General features: G+C 38.8%; 1 protein-coding gene across 12 annotated transcripts in view; it reads right to left on the reverse strand.

Moving 5' to 3' along the window:
- vav2 (vav 2 guanine nucleotide exchange factor) overlaps positions 1–24,482 on the reverse strand; it is a 208,407-nt gene that overhangs the window by 2,713 nt on the left and 181,212 nt on the right. For 3 of the 12 annotated variants that reach the window (XM_032569929.1, XM_032569928.1, XM_032569932.1), the window contains 19 exons: positions 22,554–22,649; positions 18,618–18,686; positions 18,198–18,284; positions 17,797–17,885; positions 17,093–17,225; positions 16,682–16,696; positions 16,229–16,338; positions 15,452–15,553; positions 13,868–13,956; positions 11,848–11,861; positions 11,720–11,738; positions 10,714–10,841; positions 8,081–8,152; positions 6,898–6,959; positions 6,494–6,610; positions 5,943–6,030; positions 5,581–5,704; positions 3,345–3,434; positions 1,791–1,945 (listed from right to left, as the gene is read on the reverse strand). In XM_032569929.1, the coding sequence (XP_032425820.1) occupies positions 1,791–1,945; positions 3,345–3,434; positions 5,581–5,704; positions 5,943–6,030; positions 6,494–6,610; positions 6,898–6,959; positions 8,081–8,152; positions 10,714–10,841; positions 11,720–11,738; positions 11,848–11,861; positions 13,868–13,956; positions 15,452–15,553; positions 16,229–16,338; positions 16,682–16,696; positions 17,093–17,225; positions 17,797–17,885; positions 18,198–18,284; positions 18,618–18,686; positions 22,554–22,649 (1,659 nt within the window). The remainder of the gene's footprint in view (positions 1–1,790; positions 1,946–3,344; positions 3,435–5,580; positions 5,705–5,942; positions 6,031–6,493; positions 6,611–6,897; positions 6,960–8,080; positions 8,153–10,713; positions 10,842–11,719; positions 11,739–11,847; positions 11,862–13,867; positions 13,957–15,451; positions 15,554–16,228; positions 16,339–16,681; positions 16,697–17,092; positions 17,226–17,796; positions 17,886–18,197; positions 18,285–18,617; positions 18,687–22,553; positions 22,650–24,482) is intronic. The other 9 variants (XM_032569935.1, XM_032569936.1, XM_032569931.1 and 6 more) reach the window with 8 other exon arrangements.

Below are 24,482 nucleotides of genomic sequence, written 5' to 3' on the forward strand. Positions count from 1 at the left end.
CAGGTGTAAAAATAGGCAGTTTACTGCCTGATACCGAGAGCATGATGATGATGATGAAGGTGGTGACAGAAGAAGTGGGAAGTGATTATAAGTTGAGTTCAGTGTCTGGGGGAAAAAAACAGAAAAACGAAGCAGTTTTTCAGCTCTAAGGTGTGGGCTGTGAAGACCCTGCAGCACCTGCCAGATGGCAGAAGAGCTGATGACAAGTTTCAGCTCTGAGTCTGCTGCTTGTGGCGAATTCTGAAAATGTCATCAAGTCTGGGATAAGAGAGCGATGATTTTCTCAGGATGTATTCATGGCTCTCCTGAGGATTTTCCTTTTAGAGTCTAAAGCTACGCCGTGATACTGTTTGTACAAAGGTTTTCAGTGGTGCAGGGAGAGAAGGCTTTGAGCAGCTTGACGGACAGACTGTGCGATGCTCAGAGACGTGTGTCCCCAAAGACTTGAAGGACAAGACAATCCCCTTTCCTCCACACAGGGGAATATCTTTTGTCCATTTGATATCAAAGGTCAAATTAGAAGTCGTCTCCATGTTTGGTTCTGATTTTGGCAATGCAGTGTAAACTCGAACAAAACGATTTGAGAGGTGTGAAGGTTGATGCAATGGCAACAGATCTTTAATGCATTTTGTTGCTAAACCATTCAGTATTTTATAAACTATCAGAGCTAAAGGCAATAGAAAAAGTCTATTCTTTGAGATACAGGAAGCCACTAGCTATGTTTGCATCACACGAGTCATGTGATCAACATCCAGATGTCAATACTGGTGGAAATGACAAAGAATACAACAGGAAGTGGAAGGAGGATGATAATGTGGTGTGTTTTTTAATGACTTAGTGCATGATATTAAGGACTTCAGAACTGGGGTGATGTGCTCTATTTTCCTAGTTTTAGTGAGAACACGAGCAGCAGCGTTCTGGATCAGCTGCAGCTGTCTGACTAAAGATAAATTTATGAATGAGTTTCTCTAGATCTTGCTGGGACATTCATCTTTTAATCCTAGAAATGTTCTTCAGGTGATGGAAGGCTGACTTTGTAATAATCTTTATGTGTTCCTAAAGGTTCAGGTCTGAGTCCATCTTCACCCAGATGTTGGACCTGATTGCTAGTTTCTAACTCTAATAACTAAAGCTGTATGCTGAGTCTTGATCATTCCTCTCTAGGTTCAAAGATAATAACGGCTTTCCTAACTTTCAAGGGATGAGGTATGGATAACTCTAGGAAATGGATGAGTTGCTTTCTGCAGGTGGTTGTAGTTAAATGCCAATAGCATATGTGTCAATTATTTGGCTGAAGCCCTGTTGGCATAGTGACTGAATCTGAGATGAAAAGCAAACAAAGCCCATGCTGAAATGGTAAAAATTCTCACAACAGAATCTTACAGATCAGATGTTTGAGCAAAGAGAATCAGTTTAGAAGCGACTGCAGCTACAGGGTTTATTCTGGCTGTTCATTAAGTAATATGAGTTTTTCTGTTCTATTAAAGTTTCAAATAAAGTTAGGAGCAGAAGCGGTAACACAGCATGAAAAAGAATCTAAATCAGACCATTTGAAGAAGTTGAAACATAAAATTATGGCTTTGTGACTGCAGAGCATGAACATGGCCTCCTTCTGTCACCACAGGAGTGCATTAGGACGGTCAAATGTGCAGCTTAATGGGGACAAATTTCTGAAATAGAGTGCTGACATCCTATCCACGTTTCACAGAAAGCCACCTGCTTTAGGGTCTTCAGTAGTTTAATCATTAAATTTAATCTAGGCTGTTTCAGACTTTTATCGTAGCACTTACCCGTCCGTTGGCCTCTCCTTTCCACCAGCCCTGGTCTCCGCCAATCTTGCTGTATATTTTGACGACGTCTCCTTCCCGCAAGGACAGCTCCCTCATGTCTCGTGCTGCAAAGTTATATCTGGCTACTGCCGTGCTCACCACCCGAGGAGTAAACACTGGAGAATGGAAACAGTAGGGAGATTGATAACATGCATAAACAGAGTTCCAACACATCTCATTTGTCAAAATGTCATCCTAATCCACACAAATTTCAGGCTTTGACATGCTCTTCTCTAGGAAGCTTGTATTAAAGTTCTGACTTGTAGGTACAGCTCAGCTCTGAGAGACAGACTCAGACCAGGACAATTGTCAATAGATCATTGAAAACGTCAATGGTCCATTGAAGACCCAAACTCTGATTAGTGAAAGGAGATTGTTGCCTAAAATCTCTCAACACATGGCTCCATCCATCCTCTACAAAATGGTGCAGTCATGGGCCCCCAAAGCCAGCCGTTTCCACTCCACAGCTGGATAGTTAGGACGATATTCCTGGGATTGTATTCATCTTTCTTCTTCCTCCAAACACTTTGATTGGAGTGAATAACAAAAAAGTTTTCAGTCTCATCCGACCACACGACTTTCCCCCATGCCTCCTTTGGCATATCAGTCGTTAGCAAGTGTTATGTGCTGCAGGATGCTAACCCATGATGGTGTAGTGTTTTACTAATAACAACCTTTGAAACTGTGGTCCAAGGTCATTGTGTAGCTGATCTCACTTTTCTCATGATCATTGATCCTCCACAAAACGAGGTCTTGCAAGAAGAGGGAGATTGAAAGTCACCTTCAGTTCCTTTCATTTTCGAATAATTGTGCCAACAATTGTTGCTTTCTCACCTAATTGTTTGACTATTGTCCTGTAGCTCCTATACAAATCTGCAAATTTTCTTGGCCTTATACCAGGGGTGGGCAACCCTGGTCCTCGAGGGCTGGTGAATCTGCCACTCTTAAGATGTCTCCCTGGTCCAACACACTTCAATCAAATGACCGAATCACCTCGTCAGTACAACCAGCTTCCCCACAGTCCTGCTAATGATCTCATTATTTGGTGCGTTGAAGTAGAGACACATCGAAAAGTTGAAGGGCACCGGCCCTCGAGACCGGGAGTTTCTCACCCCTGCCTTAGACAGTTCCTTGGTTTTATCCATGACGGCTAGGCTTTAGTCTGAATATGTGTCTTTTATAAAGGTAACAAGTTCAAACAGGTGCAGTTCATAAGGCCAATGAGTGGAGGATAGGAGTGCTTGCTTTTCCCACTGTATGTAATGAAAATTACAATTTGCGAAGATTTTATATAAAACTTATTGTACAAAATGACAAATAAGAATGGTAATAAAATGTAAAAAAAACATTTTTTTTCTTTCATTTAATAAGTAAAACGTAATTCTTGCAAACATTGCAGTGTTGCCAATGAAAAGAATGCCTCCGAGAAGAAGTAATGAGCATGAGAGCAGATATGTTGAGTAGGTAATTTGAGGTCAACAAGTGCGAGACGTCAGCGGGAGCAAGGAGGAGTACCTGACCAGAAGGGAGCGGAGCTCTGAGAGGAGGAGAAGTTCAGGCCTTGTGGACTGAGGAAGGAGAAATTGTAGGAGGCGCAGGTTGCTGCTGATAGGAGGAAACAGAGCGAGAGAGAGAGAAAACAAGAGAAGAAATGAAGCTGGAAGCTGTTTTGAGATGCAGGCATGCTGAGCTAAAGCAGGAGACGCAGGGTTGAAAAAGGAGAATGCAATAAGAAGATAAATTTCACAATTCCACGAGTAAATTTGCATATTTATAGAGTTCGTCTACAGTATGGCTCAGTCATAGGTAAGTAAATAGAATACAGTTTGTTTTTTTGTGCCACGGTGGAGGTAGACATGTTACTTTTATTCAGAGTTAACATGTTTGACCATTAAACTAATTATTTAAGTAATTATGGTGGATACTCTCTGGAGCAAATGTCTTTCCTAAAGAGTATGATGGCTGGTAATTCCTGTTGAGTTTTTGCCCCTACAGCCATCTGGAATTTGCACCCAAGGAAGCTGTCAAAGTCACATCATCGTCTGAGCTTCCCACAGTTTAGTGGCATAATGGAATTGAATGAAAAGGCTAAAATAAAGTCTCTTATTACTAGTTTCTTTTTTGTCTCAGTCATTTTAATGTCTGAACGGTGAGAGCACACAGCTGCATCTTAAAAATCAGCACATTTTGCAGAGTGGAGCTTCCAAATTTAGCTGAAACAAAAGGGAAGCAGTGCCACTCTGGTGAGGAGAGAGAACAAAGGCAGAGCAGTGCAGGACAGAAGCCAGGGCAGCGACAGAGCCAGTATTCATACAGTCTGATGCACAGAGATGGCAGCCAGTCCTGTGGCTAAACCTCTGAGTTAGCTCACTTTCCATTTTCTATCCCTCACTCTAGCATTTAACTGTGTCATCTTCCTATTCTTCTCTGTTCCCCACCGGCCTGCCTCAATTACTCTTTGTATGAGTCAAGAGAAGCTTTGAAATTGGCAGGAGCAGAACACCAGGAAAGCCAAAGAGAGTGGGAGTGAGTTTAGTCTGTCTGTTGTTTTACCCAAAGTTACCACAAATACATAGCATCCACTGCATACTTTGCTCCCCTAAGGCTCATTACCAAAGCCATAATCAGTCATAAAGCCAGGCGGCCATGCAGGGAAAAGCAGTTCATCTCTGGGTGGAGATATGGTGACCTTGATTTCTCCAGCTTCACATCACAGTGGCAGTTCGCCAACAATGGAAGCCCATTCTTCCTTCTTTAGAGAAGAAGGCATAAAGCAAGGAGCCAGGACTCTGAGCAATGCAGAGATGTGTAAAAAGGAATGGCTGGTTTGTTTGTTCCAACCTTGTGAAACGTTACAGGGGGAAATCAAGTGCTGTCCTAGTGGTGGAAGAGGATAACATCAATCTCCCACCACAGAAAAGTTCACATTTTTCTGTGGGACAGGATTCCGATTCACAGATCTTTCATCTCGCATGTTTAAATATTCTAAAGAAAATGCCTCTTTGGGAGCTGAGATGTTTATTTAGTGCATATTGAGGCATATTTGCTGTTTGAACTATAAAATATAACAACTATATGTGCTTTTAATGGGTTCTCAAGTATTTGCTAATTTTTAACCCCAGTGAATACTGGAGGTCTACCATACATTTTCACTGCAACATTGAACAAAAGCATGTTTACCATCGGTACCAGTAAGTATTCAGAGAACTCTATACTGTGGATGCTCTCACATTTGAATGAACTGATCTGGACCTTACCTGTTACATCCAACAGGTATTCCACGTCAGTTATTTAAAAGTCATAAATTAAAATTAAAAAGTGTGAACTCTTCATTTTTTTCTAAAGGGGAAGGTCTTTTCTTCCACACTGCATAAACTTCCTGGTGATGTTTGTGACCAACAATGACCAGCCGGTTCATCACAAGTGAAGCAAAAAAAAGGAACGCAACGAAGCCTGACCACCGGACTTTGTAGTTTGGTCGTCATTGTTTACTTCAGTTTAAACTGCAATCTAATTTTGAGAGCAAAACACACTGATCAAACCATCTTCAATTATTATTTGTCATGTGCTCACCCTAAGTAGTCACAACTCTCTAATCCAGCACAATATCAGGAAGCGAAACAAAGCAGGAGGAAATCAAGCAACATGCTCTCACATGCAACAGATGGAGTTAGCCGAATTCGGGTTGTGTTGGAATCGACCTTATGTTTGCTAGCAGGAAGTTTCAAAGCGTTGCTGAAGGGAACTTTACCTGGTGAGCGTGTGCTAGCCCGAGTTAGCGAGCGTTCTCTGGACTTGTAGGGATACCGCAGCGTGGTGTCTAGCAGCTTGAAGCTTTCCTTCAGTGAATGCGACTGATAGTACTCCACCAGCTCCTGTTGCACGGTAACACACACAACATGAGCAAAAGTAGTCACACTCCATTAGGAAACTTAACATAAAAGTTCAGGGCATGAATTGGAGTTGTGGCAGTTTGGTCTGGTATTCCTAAAGTATTATTCTACATATCCAGAAACTGAAATGTATGGTTTTTAAATGGCAAAATGTATATTTGTGAAACTGTATCTAAACAGAAACATGTTGTTCCTGCATGAAAAGTAGTTCCTTCCTTACCAGAAGACTCTCAAACTTCTTTGCTTCAGTGATGTGGATCCAGTTGTCTTTTTCAATAACCTTGATGTGTTTTACTTCATCGTTGAATCTGCACAGAGAAACCCGGAGGAGGAGATGTTGATGTAATTAATCTGAAAACCTCCTGATTCATAATGTCAAAGTTTTATTCCGGTGTAATACTTTTATGAACGCAGGGCAATTGAAGTTGTTTTCTAAAAGGTAAAGATTTGTTCACTTATGCAAATACATGAGAGGCTCGTCCCCGCAGTCCTTTTGCACCTGTGTTAAAGGCTTGGAAGCAAATTTGCAAATACAACACTAATTCATCACAATGTGACAGCTCCAGCAAGAGCTCAAATAACAATATCTGTGTGGAGAGCCGTCTCCAAGGAGAGAGAAAATAAACCAAAAAAGCAATTATGGAAATTAGTTGGAGCCAGAAACAGACTCTGCACAAGCTAGCCGGGGTTTCCTGAGACAGTTTTTGTCTTCCCTGGGATATAAATAAGAACCGGACCAGCTTCTCCTCCAGCTCTTTGTGAAATGCTCACTTGATGCTGATGGCGAAGCGCTCTGCCTCGGCCGTCCGCTCCCTGATCAGGTACGTCCCGCTGCAGTGGGACTTCAGGAGGTTGTCCGCCTGCTGGCGCTCCATGTTCCCCGCAAACCTAAAGGAGAAGAAGAAGGGAATTCATGGCATGCTCTAATTATTATTATTATTTTTTTTGCCAGAATCAAATTCCCAGAATTCTCTCTCTCGTTTTATGAACATAAAATTTTATTGTACATAATTTTACAGAGGTCAGGATCTAACAACGGAACTTGAAAAACCAGAGGATAAATCAACAGACTGATGGTTTGATAGAGAGTCAGAGTGGGTAATGGCAGCTCTGGATGATAAACATTAGGGTACCGGCCCTTTAAATCTAAAACGCTGAGATGTTAAGTTACATACCAAGGATATCCATAGTAGTCTGATTCTCTTGATGACTGCCGGCTGGATAATGACTGGAAAGGCTGTCACAAACAAAGGAAGGAACGCATTATGCAGAGAAACAAATAACCAGACAATATCTGCACCGACGTTTTAGTTAGATTTAAACGTACGCCGGAGAAACAAACTGCAAAATGTTTCAAAGTTTTTCTCAGTTTCCTCTTGCACTTCCCTGCCCTCCTGCTGAGATTTGTTATGATTCATTAGTGGAAGCCCTCCATGCAGAACCGGCCCACATCGGAACAGCTCAGCACATGGGAAGCTTTCACTTTCGAGTCAAGCTTAAATGGAGGATTTGCATCTCGTAGGAATATTCTGAATGTGGATGACGGCTAGATCCCACCCTACAGCAGGAAGCAACGGCGAGGGCTAAAAGCCAGAACTGAACAGGAAGTTATTTGGGAATTGTTAATATGTTAATGTTCATGAGTTTAAAAAACAGTTGATCAAGTTCATAATTCAGAGAAACTATCAACAACACCTAAAGATGTGTTTGTTTGAACGCATTACAGACTTTAGTTTATTCCCTAATGGCAACAAAATAAATAAAATGTGAAAAGTTTTGGTTGCGCATTATTTTCAACTTCCTTGTATCATTAATGTTTAGAACAAACTGTCATTTCAAAATAAACCTCTCTACTCGCTTTGGGTTTATGTTTAGGGTTGATCTGCTGAATTTTAAGTTTTTTATGTTGCTTTTAAGGTTTTCTTTTCCCAGGATTACCCAGTATGTAGTCACATCCCTATAGTTGCTGAAGAAAAGCCTTTCCAAAACATAATGTTGCCACCACCAAGCATCAACACAGGGATAGTGTGTTAAGGATAAACGTTTTATATAAAAAGGCAATTCTATGCAGACAATTTTAGTTGGGGTTATGAGATTAAAGGACTACAAATGCAATGTTTCTTTTGTTAAAGATTTTCTTTCCACTTAAAAATTATGCCTTAAGTTGATAGATTATAAAATACCTTTAAATTGGTGGTTGCAAGGTTATAAAATGGATTATATTGAACAAAAGCTTTTTGTGCTGCATTTTCTGGACATTTCGCTGGAAGAAATGATCTTGAATTTCTGCTGAATATGCTTCCAATTTATATTGGACAGGCAGTAAAACTTTAGAGTTGTTTTAGAGTAAAAACCTACCTTCGGGTCTAAGTAAGGTTTTACACATGAACTGGGAAAGAAACCACTCTTTTGTGTTTGTATCAGCTTCCCCTGCAAGACAGAAATAAAAAGTTAAAAAATATGATAATATAATGAAAAATGTTTTGTTTTTTTAAAAAGATTTTATGGAAGAAAGCCAACCAGTTTGAAGAACAAGGGGTTAAATATCCTGAATTATATAATGAGTTTATAAAACCTCCCTACAGCTGTACTAGTATGTCCACAAGATGTGAATCTTTGCTGCCCCCTAGTGGCAACATCATAAGTTAATGATGGCAACAAGTTGAAATAAAGCAAAAGCTTTCACCTTGAGTGTTTTGCTTTCCTGATACAATAATCTAAAACTAAGCCAATAAACCAGTTTGAGAGATGCTACATCCACTACATCAGATTGGATTCTGATGGGAGATGAGGCACTCACTAAAAAGGCAACGAATCCATCAAGATTGCTCATCAGCGTCAGACAGAAGAACCGTTTCCTGCCTGCAGCGATCGATTGGGAGCCGCAACCGCCCTCCGACTTCACGCAGAGAGATTAAAACCAGCGTTCTGTCGAGGGATAACCAACTTTAATAGCCAAGATAAATTCACGGCATCACAAAGTCGCCCCAAGTCGCTCTTGGAAAAGCAGGGCCCGACATTAGTGGATAAAAATGGATTATACTGCTGAGACAATGAGAGACCCTGTAGCGACATCAACTATCATGTAAAAGAATTATTTATAAAAGAGAAATCCCCTCCCGGTCTGCAAGTTTTAATAAGACAATACAATCAGTAGAGCTGCTCCTTCTATTTTCAAATGTAAAACACAAATAAAAAAGAAAGAACATAAAGTAAATTGCAAGTTTATGTGTTAATGTTTCTAGTATTATTGACAGAAGTGTAAAAATAACAGTTTCTAAAAGGCTTTCCAGCCATCCTGAAATTAATGACTTCCACTAGTCTCAGCTGACTCCTCACAGAAATATCAAGGCCTAGCAATTCATTAAGTGTGTTAATCAGCTTTGGCAGTAAAGCTCTATCTTTTTTTCAACAAAGGATCAACTATGTTCTTTTTGTAAAAGGCAGGAAAAAAGACTCAAAAGTTGGTAGAAATGCTTTTGCGTCAATAACTTTCGGTGTTTTCTGTCATTCGCTTGCTTCATGTCCCACTAGGATATGATGATCAGTCTAAAGTCTGGATTTGATTATTGTTTTCCAGCCATTCATACATAAATTTGCTGCTGAGTTTGTGTCTGTTGTCCTGTTGATGACCCAGCTCTGGCCAAGCTTTAGATTTCAGACAGTGCATCTATTATTTCAAGCTAGAAAGCATTAATATACAGAAATGTTCATAGTCAACTCAAAGGTTTTGCAAAACATGCCGCATTGATGTTTGTTTTGAAATGCCTTATAACTCCTAAGTGGTTAATGACATCATTACCGATGTCTTTGTGTTAAAACATGCCTGTATGTGAAAGAAAATAAATTAAAAGTGCTAATTAGTGTCATTAATTAACATCTTAAATAGTAAGAGGTGCCAGTCTGTGCCTCTAGTGACTATCACTAGAGGCACAGACTCTAGTGATAGAGTCTGTGCCTCTATCACAGACGGCTGAGCTCTATCTAGTGATAGAGCTCAGCCGAGCTCAAGCTCGGCTGAGCTTGAGCCGAGTTTAAACTATTTGCGACCTGCTGTAGTGTATTTAAAGCAGAAAGTACCACTGGAAAATAAAAAATTAAAACCTGCATGTGATGGGGCTTGGATAAGACCGGAAATAAATTGGTTTACTGATCCAAGATGCCTTAGAAACATGAGATAAAGGGCACTTACTAAGTCATTGAAACAAAAATGGTTGTGTCTAAATAATAATAATAATAATAATAATAATAATAATAATAATTAGTTTTTGGATGTAAAATTCTACTTTTATGTCAAAAAAGCCTTCAATTTCACTCATGTTTTATTTTCAACCTCTGATTTTTTTCTGATTTGACTTCTGGATTTTTTTTTTTTTTTTTTTTTTTTACCAGATCAGATATAAACCTTTTTGAAGATTTTTTTTTATTTTTATTTTAACCAAAGTGCAGATTTTTTTCTCCTACAGATTTGCTCCAGACTAGAAAACAGTTAGAACTCCACATATACCGTATTTTTCGGACTTTAAGCCGCTCCTTTTCCCCCATGTTCTGAACCATGCGGCTTGTAGCCCGGTGCGGCTTTTCTGTGGATTTTTCTTCAGCCACCAGGGGGCTCTTCAGCAGGAAGTGGATCATTGGAAGTCAAAATTGGAAATCAAAGAAGAAAGTGCTAATTTTAATTTAGAACAAGCGCATGCTAGCAGCAGGCGCGACGGACAAATGTTTTCAAACTCAAACCCCTCATCGTGGAAACCACACGAAGAAGATCATATGATGGTGTAAACTCGGCATGAATGAATCCATGGTTCGGCGCTGGAGACGGAGGGCTGCGTCTTTAATATTCTGGTTATATATTCTGGTTATAGTATGGTGCGCTCTATAGTCTGGAACAATTTATCAAGTGTGTTTTATAACTTTAATCTTCCTGTGCCTAATTTTGTCATAATGGTTTGTTTTTGTTCAGTAAATATTCTGGTTTTTGGACTCTGTACCTCCCACCACGGGGTGTCTGGATCCCCCTTTAGCAGCTCAATGAAGTCTCCTGTTTGGAAACAGAGAGGCGTCTTCCCTGGAGGTGTCGGTGTGCCGTGGTAGTTCCTCACAGCCACCATCTTTGGACCTGGAAACAGTTTGGAGAAAGAACAGAAAGCAACAGTTCCATTAAAGACAAAAGGGAAGGGAAGAGTTAAATTAGCATGTATGAGTCAAAATACTGCAGGAATTGTCTAAAGTAAACATACTATAATCACAATTTAAGTAATATTTGGTTGCAGAACTTTACTGATACAAAATATTTTGGCCAGCTGTCAAAATGAATTCTCTTTTATTTGGAGGATTCATGAATTGAAGCTATTATTACAATAGCCCCAAGCTGTCAAAATTAACATTAATAAAACTAAATGACTACATATAACACTTTTTAAAAAGATCTAATGAAATAAAAACATTTGCTTTTCCTCATGTACAAAGCCACGTTTTCCTTCCACTCAACTTTTTTTGTTTTTGTAGAGAAATGTAACAGTTTTACTTTTTGATATGACACTCACTGGAGAATTTTTTATCAAGGTTAAATGAAAAAAAAAGTAATCATAAAATCATAATACTGATATTTTATTTTTATGAACAAACAATAGCGTTTTGCCCAAATTGTGGGCCATGTTTTAGGTTTTGACACCCTGATCAAGATATAGCAGCTGAAATATATCATTTATGAGTCCTTTTTGAACCACAGGTTAGTTTTTACTAACTCTGTGTGTAAGAAATCTTTTTTAAATGACCAATGGTCTCAAATTAAATTCTCTTTAAGGCCTTCTAAAATTTTGGACCAGTTCAGATTAAACTCATAATATTTGGTTCAATCAATGCTCTCACGCTGAAGAGCTCATGAGGTGTAACCTGAAATATCCAGAAGATGGCGGCAGAGAGCTGTGCAGCGACACCAAGCAATACAGTTTTCAGAAAAATCAAGCTTCAGGTCAAAGATAAGAGAAAACTGACCTGGTGACATTCCAGGCTCCTGCAAAACAAACACAAATGCAAAATCAGAAACTTATTAGATCTTAAATATTGTATGTTTAACTCTAACTGAGGTGAATGTTGCTGTTTAGTAGAACAAGTAAACTCACCATGTCGTGAGGATCTGAAACAAGACAAATTAATGTTATTTTATATTTTAATAAGCAATATAATGGGTTTTCTAGTTACATGACAAACAAGGATGCAGATTCACAAATATGCGACTTTAGATTAGGAAGCATGGAGGTGGGTAACAATATTTAATTTTGTCCTAACAGCACTGTTTGATTCTCTTTGCCATGCTTACATCAGGTTTACTCTGCTAAACTGACATGAACTTTAATACAACATAAACATCCAAAGATCTCAATGCTTATCTGAGCTAAAGTTGAAGAAATCTGTGGGACACATTTGGGGTTGTGAATCCCCTGAAGGGATAGCTAAGAATAATCCAGCTGGAAACGGGATGATAATGTGCAAATATGCTGCAACACAAAAATTACATTTTTTAAGTTTCAGCTTAAACAGAAAAAAAAAAATTATAGTTGGTGTTTTAGGATCAAACAATACAGATAGAAAATCTGTCAAAATTGATCATTAATTTTAAAGAGCAGCAATGCCAAAACACTGGATCTCACTGGAGGAAATAATTATTGCAAAACCAAGGATGAAACCCCCCCTGTGGGGTCTGAAACGGCTTTCCCATGATTCATCCTGACTCCCAGTTGCTGTTTTCCTTTGGTACCAAAACTCAACGACACAATGAATTAATCCCACCTTCCTCCCGATTTCTCCTGCTGTTTCCTGGATGCCTTGTTTACCTTTTTGCTATTTCTTGTAAAGATGTGTAAAAAAACAAACCTCAACACAACTGTACAATCTCACATTAATAAAAATGTATATATATCTTCAACATGACTGCATTTATTCAGCGAGGTTAACAGATTCTCTCACCATCACCATTCTAAATGTTGTGGCTCATGTTAAACTATATGAGGATATTAAATTGAGTAATTTTATTGCCATTTGGAATCTGTGGTTATTGTTTTCTGTTTCTATTTTAAGCTGTTAAAATATATAATTTGTCTGGTTTTATTTAGAAACCCCTCTGTGGACTGACAATGCTAATTAACTTAGGCTAAAAATGTTTTAGTGTTTGTTATCTATTGATTCTGGACATTTGTCCCTTAAATTGAACACAAATGGAATGAAATGAAATTAAAGTCACAGTGAAACGAAGCTTTTCATAAAAAGAAAACATACCCTAGATGGATCTGATGTGAATGAAACTGTGAATATGAGGAAAAACGTCTAAAATTCCCACTTTTAAGTAAAGAGAAGGACCTGCGATGCTGTGGGGCTGTCTTATCTTCCAAATGCCCCGGGAACTTTAGCATGGTATCAATAGTGGTGCTACTACGACGTAAAGAAAATATAGGATTTTCTGGTCTACCATCACAAACATAAACAATTGGATTTTGCTAAACTCCAGTTGGACTTTGGAATCATTTGTTTTGGTCTTATAAAACAAGGACTGAACTTTTCAGCATCAAACTCTCATAAAACAAAAGATGAATATGTGGAAAAGCTCCTCATGCTCACTGGTAAGCATGGTGGAGGAGCTGTGGTGCTGTGGGCTTGTGTTTTTATTCCAGAGGTCTTGTTGTAAAAGCATAACATCCTGTTTTAAATGATGGAACAGAAAACTGATTATTGGTCATCCTTTGATCTTATAGAAGGATGATAAACCAAAACATGTAACAAAATCAATCAGAAATGCTACACCAGACACAAAACTAACACTGACTGATGGCCATATCTGTCCCCAGATCTAAATACTTTAGAAAACACAGCAGGACTAGTATAGATCCATGTGCTTGTTTACTCTGACCCTGTAAAACGTTATAAGTGCTGTCCTAAGATGCTGCCACTGCAATAAAAGATACATTCAGGCTTTTTACAGATATTCCCATGGGAAAGGAGCTGTGATTTAGACCATTGACTGTCATCGTACAGACCATTAACGTTACCACTTGCCACACACTTTTTGTCAGAATGTTCCCAAAGAGCGCCTCTTAACTCCATAAACTTAAAGTGAATTACAGATGCGCTGAGAAAGAAAACACCTACTGATTTTACAGATGGTGATCACTTCCAGACACTCTTTGTGAGCTCCTGTTCCACAGCGAGAGCAGTAGTAGCCCTGATAGAAGATGCCCCTGGAGGAAACACACACACACAAACTTTTAGAGCTGTAATGCAAACAGGAAGTGTCTCAGACGAACATTAACCTCCAGCGTTAGAGTCCAACTGCTTGTTCTTCCAGAAATATGGCTGCTTTCTCAGCGTTTCCTGCTGTGCTATTCTTTAAAATCATAAAGCCCACCGGTTTTGTTTTGACCCAGGTGGTCCGGAGGTGTTCCTGTAATGTCCACCGTAAACACTGCATGCATAGCAATGCTGCCGCGCCGAATACCGACTCCCATAAATCACGACAGGATCCATTGGGAGATGCAGCACTAATTAGCATCTAGATGGCTGGTTCCTGCCTCCGAAGGCTCTGTGAATTCAGGTCAACGAAGGCCGGGAAAATGTGCGGGTCAATACACAGAGCGGCGCTGATCCGGCTTACTGGGATGGAGGTGAGAGTGGTGATCCACAACAGCGGCGGGTCGTAACCCGCTGCAGTCGAGGAAGCTCGGTTTTGGGCTTACAGTTGGGATGTTTAAAAATATCCATCAGCAAAGAGTGTTCTCACTCTAAAGTTGGAGTATTTTAGCATTTTCATCCACTCACCAATTGATTTAATTTAGTTTATTTGCTTTAGTCTTAAAGCCAAGTTTGGTGGGTTTGAAGGAAATTAGCTGAAGACGTAAGTAGCTACTTTACTTCAGTTTTCTTTCTTTTTGTTTCTTTATCACTAAGAGACAACTTGATATGTCAAATACATGTGCTGCACTCCATAAAACTATCAATAAACTTTGATACTTTTCAAATTTGTCATACTACATCCCAAAACTTCTATGTGTTTTACCAGGATTTGATATGTAAAGTATGAAACTGTAGGAAAACGACACGTTTGTCATCGCACTACTATAAAGCCACTATAAGCCGGTGAGAATCTGATTGAATACGCTGAGCCATAAATAGCGTACCGCACCAACCCAACCTGTGGAAACAAGGCATAACAAACCACTGAGGTCTTCACAGAACAGCTGGATTTAGATTGAGATTTAATAACACTCCCTATTTTTCAGGTGACCTCTGAAAAATAGATTTAAAGGTAGCAGAGTAAAGGGCAATGAATACTAACATACAAGACACTTCTTTTAGTGAAAAGAAATGTTGGAAACTATTTAAAATTTTCAATTCCACTTCACAATTTTGCACTTGTCCAAAAGATAAAATTCCAGTAAAAGAAACTGGTTCAGCATTAGTAGATTTGCTGAACAATTGTGGCTATATCTAAAATTTCTGAAAGAAAATTCCGATTGAGAAGTTGAAAATATCTAGATATAGACATAGTGCTGCCTGATGTTAGCTAAGTGGTAAGATGGTTCCAACATTTATGCGTTTTATGGTAAAGTTGGTGTTTGAACTATTAAAATGGTAGGTAAGGGTATTTTAAGATGGAGTCTAAGGATTAAAGAGGGATTTCCAGGCAGTTCTGGTCACTAACCCCCCACTGCAAATGCCCTGAAATAAAAGTCTTACCTTAGGAGCATCTTGCAGGCTCTGCAGTTGGTGTTCTTATCAAAGGTGTGCATTTGGAAGTTGTGCTGGTTGGCGGTTGCTCTCTCAGGCTTGATGTTGGACCTGAACAGTAAATAGTTTCTTGTAAAATAAAGTGATCAGCCAAGGCAGATTCTAACAAGAATGGAATCGCCGTCGGGTTGGGATGGACAACAGATTAATAACAATATATATCACAATATACACATGATACGGATCAATATAAAATACACCTGACAGAATATTCATTATGTAGAGTATTTACTGAACTCAGATCCAGAACCGCACAGCATTCTGGGGGATGTAGGTAGAGGAAAGACTTTTGTGGCTCATGGTCAGTTAAGCAAGGATGTAACATCAACTCACTCACTCACACATTGGTTACCTAGCAACAACCTGTTGAGTAACTTGCAAAGCAGCAGTTTTATGTTTTTGCCACCATGCCTTATGCCTACTAAAAATTAAAAACAATGGCATGGAGTGAAAACTAATTGAAAATGTTTCCTTCTAAACAGCACATTGCTTCTTAAAGAGAAATCTGATTCTGATGGCTTAAAAGTTTTAAGCTATGTTGCGTGCTGCTAATAATAGCAGCACGCAACATAGCGTGAATGTCTATGCTAAATAGACAATCATACGTTAAATGTCTATTTAACGTAAAAACAATTTACTCAACTGAATTTCCAGTAAAGCAACGCGCTGCAATTCAAATCCCATTACTTCAGGTAGCACTGATTTCCTCTGTGCAATCATACTTACATGGCCATCTCAAACTGCTCCATCCACTTCCTCTTGTTTTCTTCCGTTTTACAAAAGAACTGGAAGCCCTGCTTCCCTTGCAGGTGGATCAGGTAGAAACCATAAGACCACTAGAGAGAAAAAGTGAGCGTATGGGAGATGGAAGAGAGATATGTGGATGTTAGTGGCAAACAGAGATGGACAAAAAAAAAAAAAAAGCTAGTGATGAAAGCAAATTTTTGTAAACTTTATGTGCTTTGTGCGTGATCACAGTCGGTTCGGAGATGTGGAGGGAAAATAAAAATCCCTTGCATGCTTTAGCGATGCATCTGAGCAAAAAAAAAAAGCTGCAGAGCCAGTCACAGAGCAGAGAGCTACATGTGCAATCACAGCATGACACCCAAAGAACAACACTTCTAAAAATAGGCCTTCATGTGAAGATGAGTTAAATAAAAGGGGGTCGCTTGGGCTTACCATTTTTCCACTTGACTGGTAGGCATGCAAAAAAGAAAGACACCAGAGAAAGACCCGGTTACACATGCAAACATGGACAGAGACATGCAGATCCAAACCAAAAGAAAGCAATGTTAGACCGGTGGCACAATGCACTGTCTCCATGAATCCTAAATGACCTTCATTGCATTTACATGATTGTTCAAGCATGGACGAGCACGACGCACGATCGGCACTTCAATGCATTACTCATACGTATCTGAAATTATCATCAACAAGCTCCTTCGGCTCAAGGACACCATTTGTAATGATTATACAGGCTGTTTGATCATGTGCGCTAGCGGCGCCATCGCCGCGGAGATTAAACTGTGGAACAAATAGCTCTGCTCGGTCCGATTTCAAAGCAAAACAAAAACTAAATTGGTTTCTTACCTTTTTCATGTCTCTGTTGTTCATGGGGTCGTCTGACATTTTGTACAACTGGAGTTCAATAATCTCTTTCAGCTCGTAGCTGTAGCCTTTTCTCTTGCAAACAATCACCACTTTGTCAAAAAGGAAAATGTAGCTGCAAACAGAAAATTGTGGCACCTCAGTAATCAGACGGGGATGAATGGGTTCTTGGTAAGATACAAAAGACATAACGTCACTATGCTGAGTTATTAAAAGGATATGCAACTAACTGGAGATGACAGTTTGTGATAAAATAAAATTATTTGATTGTAATAATAGTTTAATTGCAAAAATATAAATGTAATTAGACTTTTATCGTATGTAAAATTGATAACATATCATTGTTTTGCTAATTTCATAATATCTAATAATATTAAGGCGGTTACTCTGTTGTTGATACCTTATTACACAGTGCAACTTACAGATAATGACATGTACATTATTTTTGGTAATTACATACCATTACTTTAGCACATATTTACTACTAAACAATAACTCTATTGCCAGCATCTTATTGCAAGTTTACTAAAACTTGATTGCATCGTATTAATCACATAAAAGTTCAGAAATTGTTACATTTTTACTACCCAGCTGTTACACAATTGCTACAATTGCTATAATGTTAGTACTGAGCTCAGTGCACCAGTTCAGTCCTGCTGACCCTTTGGGACCAAACTCAAACTCACCGGTCTTGTTTTGTTCTGTTGACGATGGAGGACACCTTCAGCTCTCCGTCTATCTTTGGCCTGCCGTACTCCTCCAGTTTCACCTGCTGCTTAGGTTATAGAGACACACAGGGTGGCAATCTGATGCTTTATCACTCAGAAACAGGGCTTTACACAGCTGGTAATTATGGATATATGTTTAAGGTTCGATTGGACATTAGTTTCGCGTGGAGATCTACCAAGCAACATTTTATTTCCGCTTTTCACCGCATTCATATTCCAAACAAGTGAAAGAAGCTCCACAAGCCCATCTTATATAGTAGAAGATAATTAATTATGTACATTTTCCAGGTATTTAGATGAGAAATAATCATTAGCAGGTGATTTCTGCAGCAAAAAGAAGTGGCAGTGGAGACACTTACAAGATTTTCTATTGAACTTTGGAATTCACAGATTTTTTTCAGGGTCTCGTTGTCTCTCTTGACTTCGTTGATGTACATGGCCAAGTCCTAAAAGGGGATGATTAGAGACAGAATGCTCAAGTTAAATAAAAACTTGAGCACACTATTCAAATGGCTGCATATAAACAAATGTGCATGTAAAAAATGTCAAGTTTATTTGTAGAGCACATTTCAGCTGCAACGCAATTGAAAGTAACTTACATAATAAACATATAACACAATAAACTAAAAGGTACATTACATTACAGTGGCAAAATAAGGAGAGGTAATAAATTCTAGTAGTCCAAACTGGAATTAATCAACACTCCAGTTATTATTAATTAAAGAAAACTGGGGGAAAAAACCACCACATTTTTAGGCTTGATTTAAAGGAAAAACAACCTCCATAGCAGCCAGTGCCTCTTTAAGTTGTTGCCTCTCAGGTCGGTCAGTCGAGTGACTCAAAAGTTCCTGCAACGAAAAGTTATTAATTATTACTGAATCTTATCTAAGACTAGTTCAGGTTTACTAAAACAGAAGAGTAGTTGCTCTCTACTCTAAGAACACATGTAGCATTTATGTAAAGGCTAGTAAATAACTCTATGCACAGCAACATCAGTTATAATAAAGTCGCTAAGTTGACCACAGGGTAAACTATGCCCACTTCAGCCATTCACTACCATACTGAGAACGTTTCCAGTTTTACTAGCTAATTAACCAGCTTTATTTAGCTAGCAAGTTACAAATGAGATGAGATTGCTACACAAATTTATCACGATTTAAGGTGTCAAAAGTAATTTTTTTCCTTTCTCTGGCATTTTTTTTAATATAGTAGGAAGATTTGGCATTTTCTGCAAACTAGTCATGTGCCAACCCATAGTGCCACTGATGGGTTGAAGGTGCTAACATACTGTATCTAGGTAGCAGGGCAGGTTATCAATATTATAAATAAAAATCGATTTCTATATACTTCCTGTCCTTACTGTATGTTTTGTTAAAGTGAACCAGATCTTTCCAGATGCATTCTTCACAAAATGCATCACAAAATCAATAATGAACCTGAACAGTGTTGAAGAGCCACTCTGAGAAAATACTGTTTATGATTTCATGAAAACAAGAGCTTCATTTTTTATGATAACACATTTTTCTCAGTTTCACAGCAGCATATTAAACCTTATCAGAACCATGTGAAATCAGGTGTAAACACTAATAAACAAGCAATTTATGAATTCTGGGCACCTCCATAATCCCCACGGCTCATTTTTTATCAAGTCATTATGAACAACAGAACAAGATAATGTGCCTAGATGCAGCTGAACAGACCTGCAGCCCATCTGAGAAATAAAACACTGATGTGAGATAACAGGACACTGAGTACCGTGATCATTGCTGCTGTTCTTTGTGGTTTGGTGGATATTTCAGCAAGATGTCAAAGTGTGGTCATTTCATATTCTACGCTCTTAAAGTAATCCCTATTCCAAGCTGTTAGGAGGAATCATGGCTGTAGGGAGGACAGGCTTTGTCTTGCTTCAGGGTAATAATATCAAACATTGGTGTGTGGTGACTCTACCACATTTTTTCCTTCCACTCAACTATGCAATAATAGAACAGCTTCTTTATTTACCAATCATTTTGTAACTTATCCTCCTATCTGAGGTTTTCCCTCGTGTTGCTAAATGTCATAGCATAGCAATACATAATATATGATGCAATGTATAATATTCAAATTATCTAAAGAAAACTAGATTTTTATCAGGTGTAACCCACAATAATAAAAAATGATCAAAGAGAAATGTTTGAAAAATGTCACTGTGTGAAATGTGTCTCTACGTTTCACTTTTTGGATTGAATTACTTGCACCAATCAACTTTTTGTTGATGTTGTAACTGACTGAAATTCTCCTGTGCACTAAAACCACAACACAGCAAAAAAGTTGTATTTTTCATTAATGTACAAAATTGATGTGAAAAATGCCAGCTGATGCTCACTACAAGAGGGCCGTCTCATCTGTTCAGCTGGAAAATGTTACTTTAAATGCTTGCTTCACTAAAATGAGACATTTCTTTGTTATCACACAGAGAAATGCTTGCAAATAAAACATTAAAAGTGACTAACTCAGTCTTTCCAAGCAATATAGTGAGGTTGTCAGATTCTGTTAGTTTACAGGCTACAACACAACGCATGTTCACCCATTTTTGTTCCTTAATGTCTGATTTCACATGAGACAAAATGAAGTTTTGAAGTGACACATGGTAAATGGGGCTGTTCAGGGATTCCCCTGTGCTGCAGCCTACATACATAAGCTTCACAGAGGATGATGGGTAAGGCTTCTGATGCTAAATATCTAAAAATAATCAGCCACTAGCTTACAGTAACGTGCTTTGCTGCACTTCATCTCTCTTGGGTAAAATGTGCAAGAGTAAAACCTGTCAGTGTCTAACCTGTAGTTACTGCAGAAATGATGAGCAGGTGAATGCAATAGCAGCAAAAAACATATATTTTCATAACCAGAAAGGCTAACTACATGCTTTATTATGGTGGCACTAAACCAATTCCCTAATTATAATACATTATGAAGAAAAGAAACCACAAAAACAAACCAGCTATCGATGTTTTTCAAAACACTGATGCTTTTCTTGCAAAGGTTTTCAAAGAGTTGATTCTTTCTGCACAAGGTACATTTGTTTAAAGAAAGCTTGGAATCATGACCTTCTTTCAGTTCAAAGTTGGGATTAAAATCAACAAAATCAATTGCTGCTCAAGGACATCTGAGATGCTGATTTCTCTTCATTCTGAGCGCATAAAGGATCTATTCACACCACGAACAAACGATGAACTCTGCTGCGATGATATCTATGCAACAGTAAGTGAAGTGATGCCCTCAGGCGTGATTAGACCTGCGTAAGCGCCCCTCCACACAAAAACAGGACCTGTCAGTGTGACAGGCCCTCGGGGCGCAGCGCGCACCAATGCTCTCCTGCAAAGTTGCGGGAGGCGACGAAATGGGGTGTGTTTAATCTGATTAGCGCACGGCTGATTTGACCTGGGAGGCTTGTTGTGGCTCCTGCAGCGGTTCGATACCAACAAACAGAAAAGTTGCAGCGTCCACAGTCGACTTGCAGTCAAGTAACATACTTGCTGAGTGATTTGGAAGATGAGGGTGAATTAATCATGGGGAATATTACAGTGATCCACTTGTTTTATAAATAAACACCAGCTATTTAATAGTAACAGCGAAAAAGTAATCACACTAAGCACAAACTTCGAAGGATTTTATTGGGATTTCATTTAGCAAACTAACATTAAGCATTGTGTCCCAGGATGAACCTGTGTACTTGTTCCTGTGTTTTATTTGCATGCTTTTAATTTGAAATGTAAATATTTCATCCTGTTGATTACCCATGACCTCAGTAACCAATGGGGAGTCAGCAGGGTGGCAAGGACAAGCATTTAAAAAGGGAAAATGAAGAGAAAATGATCAATAGTAAATCTGGAGAATCTGCTAACGAGATGAGTCTTAGTTGTGCATTCCACAAATGTTTCAATTGTTGAAGAGTAGCAAGAAGAAAGAAAATATAGAAGTCCCGTTTGCAGAGTGCTGCAAGTGACGTAGACTACAAACCTTTGACTCAGTGGGCTAAAAACAAACGCAGGCTACAATTTAACGATCTTTATTTGTTAAAAATAAATACATATATTTTACCACCTCGACAGTGGGTGCTATTCTGTGCTGTTCTATTGCAGAAAACCCTAATAAAAAGAACAGAATTTGCAGATTGAACATGACAAAATGTTTTGTAATGCATCGTATGGGAATCCTCTTTACAATTTTATGAATTATTGACTATGAAATGGGTTAAAACTGTGTTTATTTAGCTTCTTTCTTTGATAAGAACCAGAAGAAACGGTAAAGGAAATTATAACTTAATAATCAACATGTTAAACTGAAACATATTTATAGCAGTTGACACAATGAGCTCTATTTATTTTTGCCAACTTCTGATGCTTTAATAAATTCACTTGTTTTCTTTTTTAAAGTGATACTGGGACATTTCAGCTTTACTCCAATCTGACGGCTGCTGCTTTCCTCCACTAGGAGGCTTCAAACTTTTCAGGACTGCGCTTGACACAAACATTGACAGCTTGATATTTAAAGGACGAAATAGAAACTGTGAAGATTTTCATCAGCTCCGTCTTCAAAGAGATACATTTAAAGTCCAATGGAAGAGAAAATGACAGAACTGCAGGGCATTTAAAGGCGATCTGTCAACTCACTCTTCAAATGAGATTAAGTTGTGTAAAACGGAGAATGCTGCTGGTCAGGAGGAAGCTCCTTACCTTCAGTAGTAGGTGATACTTCAGCACCCTCTGCATGGGAACCACCAAGAGATCCTGCAGCTTGAACTTGCCCTCCTGCACCTTCATGGTGCATTCCTGCAGGAACAACATGAACAGCAAGGCAGTCATCATCATCCTCCTCATCACATGTTGCATAACAGAGAATTGTTCATTTTCCACAAGCATTGTTAAATAATTTATTGCTGCATTCCAGTAACAACAGTGAGGTGTTTTTTTATTTTTATTATTCTGTTCTCTCAATGGCAGAAATTGAGCCCAACTGGTCTGCGTGCTGACAAAGAAATTCCTCCAAATAATGAAAACATTCAGATTAACTCTGCATCATCAGCCGATGGAGCCGCTGTTGTTCCCTCACAGCGGTTTGTGGGGAAGCTTATTTCCACCTAAGCTTATCGCTCCCTGCCAACAAGGTATTTAAAGAGACCTTCAGAAGCTGACTTAGGGCGCTACAAAGCTGGCCCAATCTGAGACGCTCTCAGACTGTGATCACCCCATTACGCCGTCAATGGCACCCAGAGCCCCTTCGCTGCTCACAGACTGCTGATGCAACTATTACACAACAGCTCTGCACAAGAAATGACACTCATTCACATTCTGCAGTTTGTGCCAACACTCGAAAGCAGTTTTTCTCAAGCTCTAACGAGTCAGTGTTCTCAGATCTTTTTGTTAGATCTCACTTTGGCAGACTCAAAATAAGCAATGCAGACTTTACAAGTTTAAACCGATTTTATTAGGGAATAAATGAAGTTTATACAAAGTGTCGGTAGGTTTCCAGTAGTTAGGGTTTGGGGCCCAAAAACTGAACTGGAAAAAGATTTCCTCAACACTGATTTGCTCCCATATTGTTGGGTAAAGTTGGTCTTGGAGGATATTTTGATCACATTTTTTAAAGCAACAAAAATTCTCCACATCTACACATAAAAGTTCCCAAGATTGTCCACTGTCACATGACACGGGATTCATGGCTTATCACAGCAAAAACACAAAATCTTACCAAGTAATTTTGGTCTAGTTTCTAGTGCAAATATCTTAACAAACTTGAAATATGATAAACTAACTTACAAGTAACTTTTTAGCAAGCTATAGAGGCTTGATAAGTCAATAATTCCTTAATATTGATGAAAAAGTTCTTATTCCATTGGCAGATTATTTAACTTATAACAAGACATTTTTCCTGTGTTTTAAGTAAATTGCCAACAGAACTAATACTTTTTCATCAACATGAAGGAATAATTGACTTAAAACAAGCCTATATAGCTCGACAAGCCTTAAGCAACTCTCTTAAGTTAGTTTGTCCTATTTAAAGTGTACTGAGATATTTGCACGAGAAACTAGACCAAATTTACTTGGTAAGATTTTGTGTTTTTGCAGAGTTACTTCTGGTTCTCTGGAAAGTTTTTTTCCTTTTCCTATCCAAGACAGTCCAAAGGAAGCATCATCATCTGAGGAAATAACCTCAGCTCTCTGCAGCCTAGTCCAGATCTCTTTAGGAGAACCTCAGTCTGTTTTTTGTTGTTCTTAAATGAAAAGTTTCTCATTTTCCACTTTCTTTGACACATTTCCAGGGTCCAAAAGCCTCATGCATAACAACTAGAATCTGCCATTACTTGGCAAACTCTTTGGAGACGCCCTGAACCTGAGCCGTTCCTCACAACAGATGAAGCTCTTGATGTTTGGTGAAATTCCACTAGCAGTAACATTTTGGTTTGTGAACACCAAATTAATAATGACAGCAAGCTTTCTTAAAAGTAACAGCAGACAGAAGAATGACTCCACTCCATTTTAAGGCAGCCACTCTGCTCATCTGCTTCAATCACCATCTTCACCGGCATTGTTAACATTTTCCCCTGAGCTCACTGCAACCATGCTAGCAGGTCATTTTACGGCGAGCTAAGTGCAAATGAGGTT

Source organism: Xiphophorus hellerii, chromosome 8 (assembly GCF_003331165.1).
Source record: "Xiphophorus hellerii strain 12219 chromosome 8, Xiphophorus_hellerii-4.1, whole genome shotgun sequence".
NCBI lineage: Eukaryota > Metazoa > Chordata > Actinopteri > Cyprinodontiformes > Poeciliidae > Xiphophorus > Xiphophorus hellerii.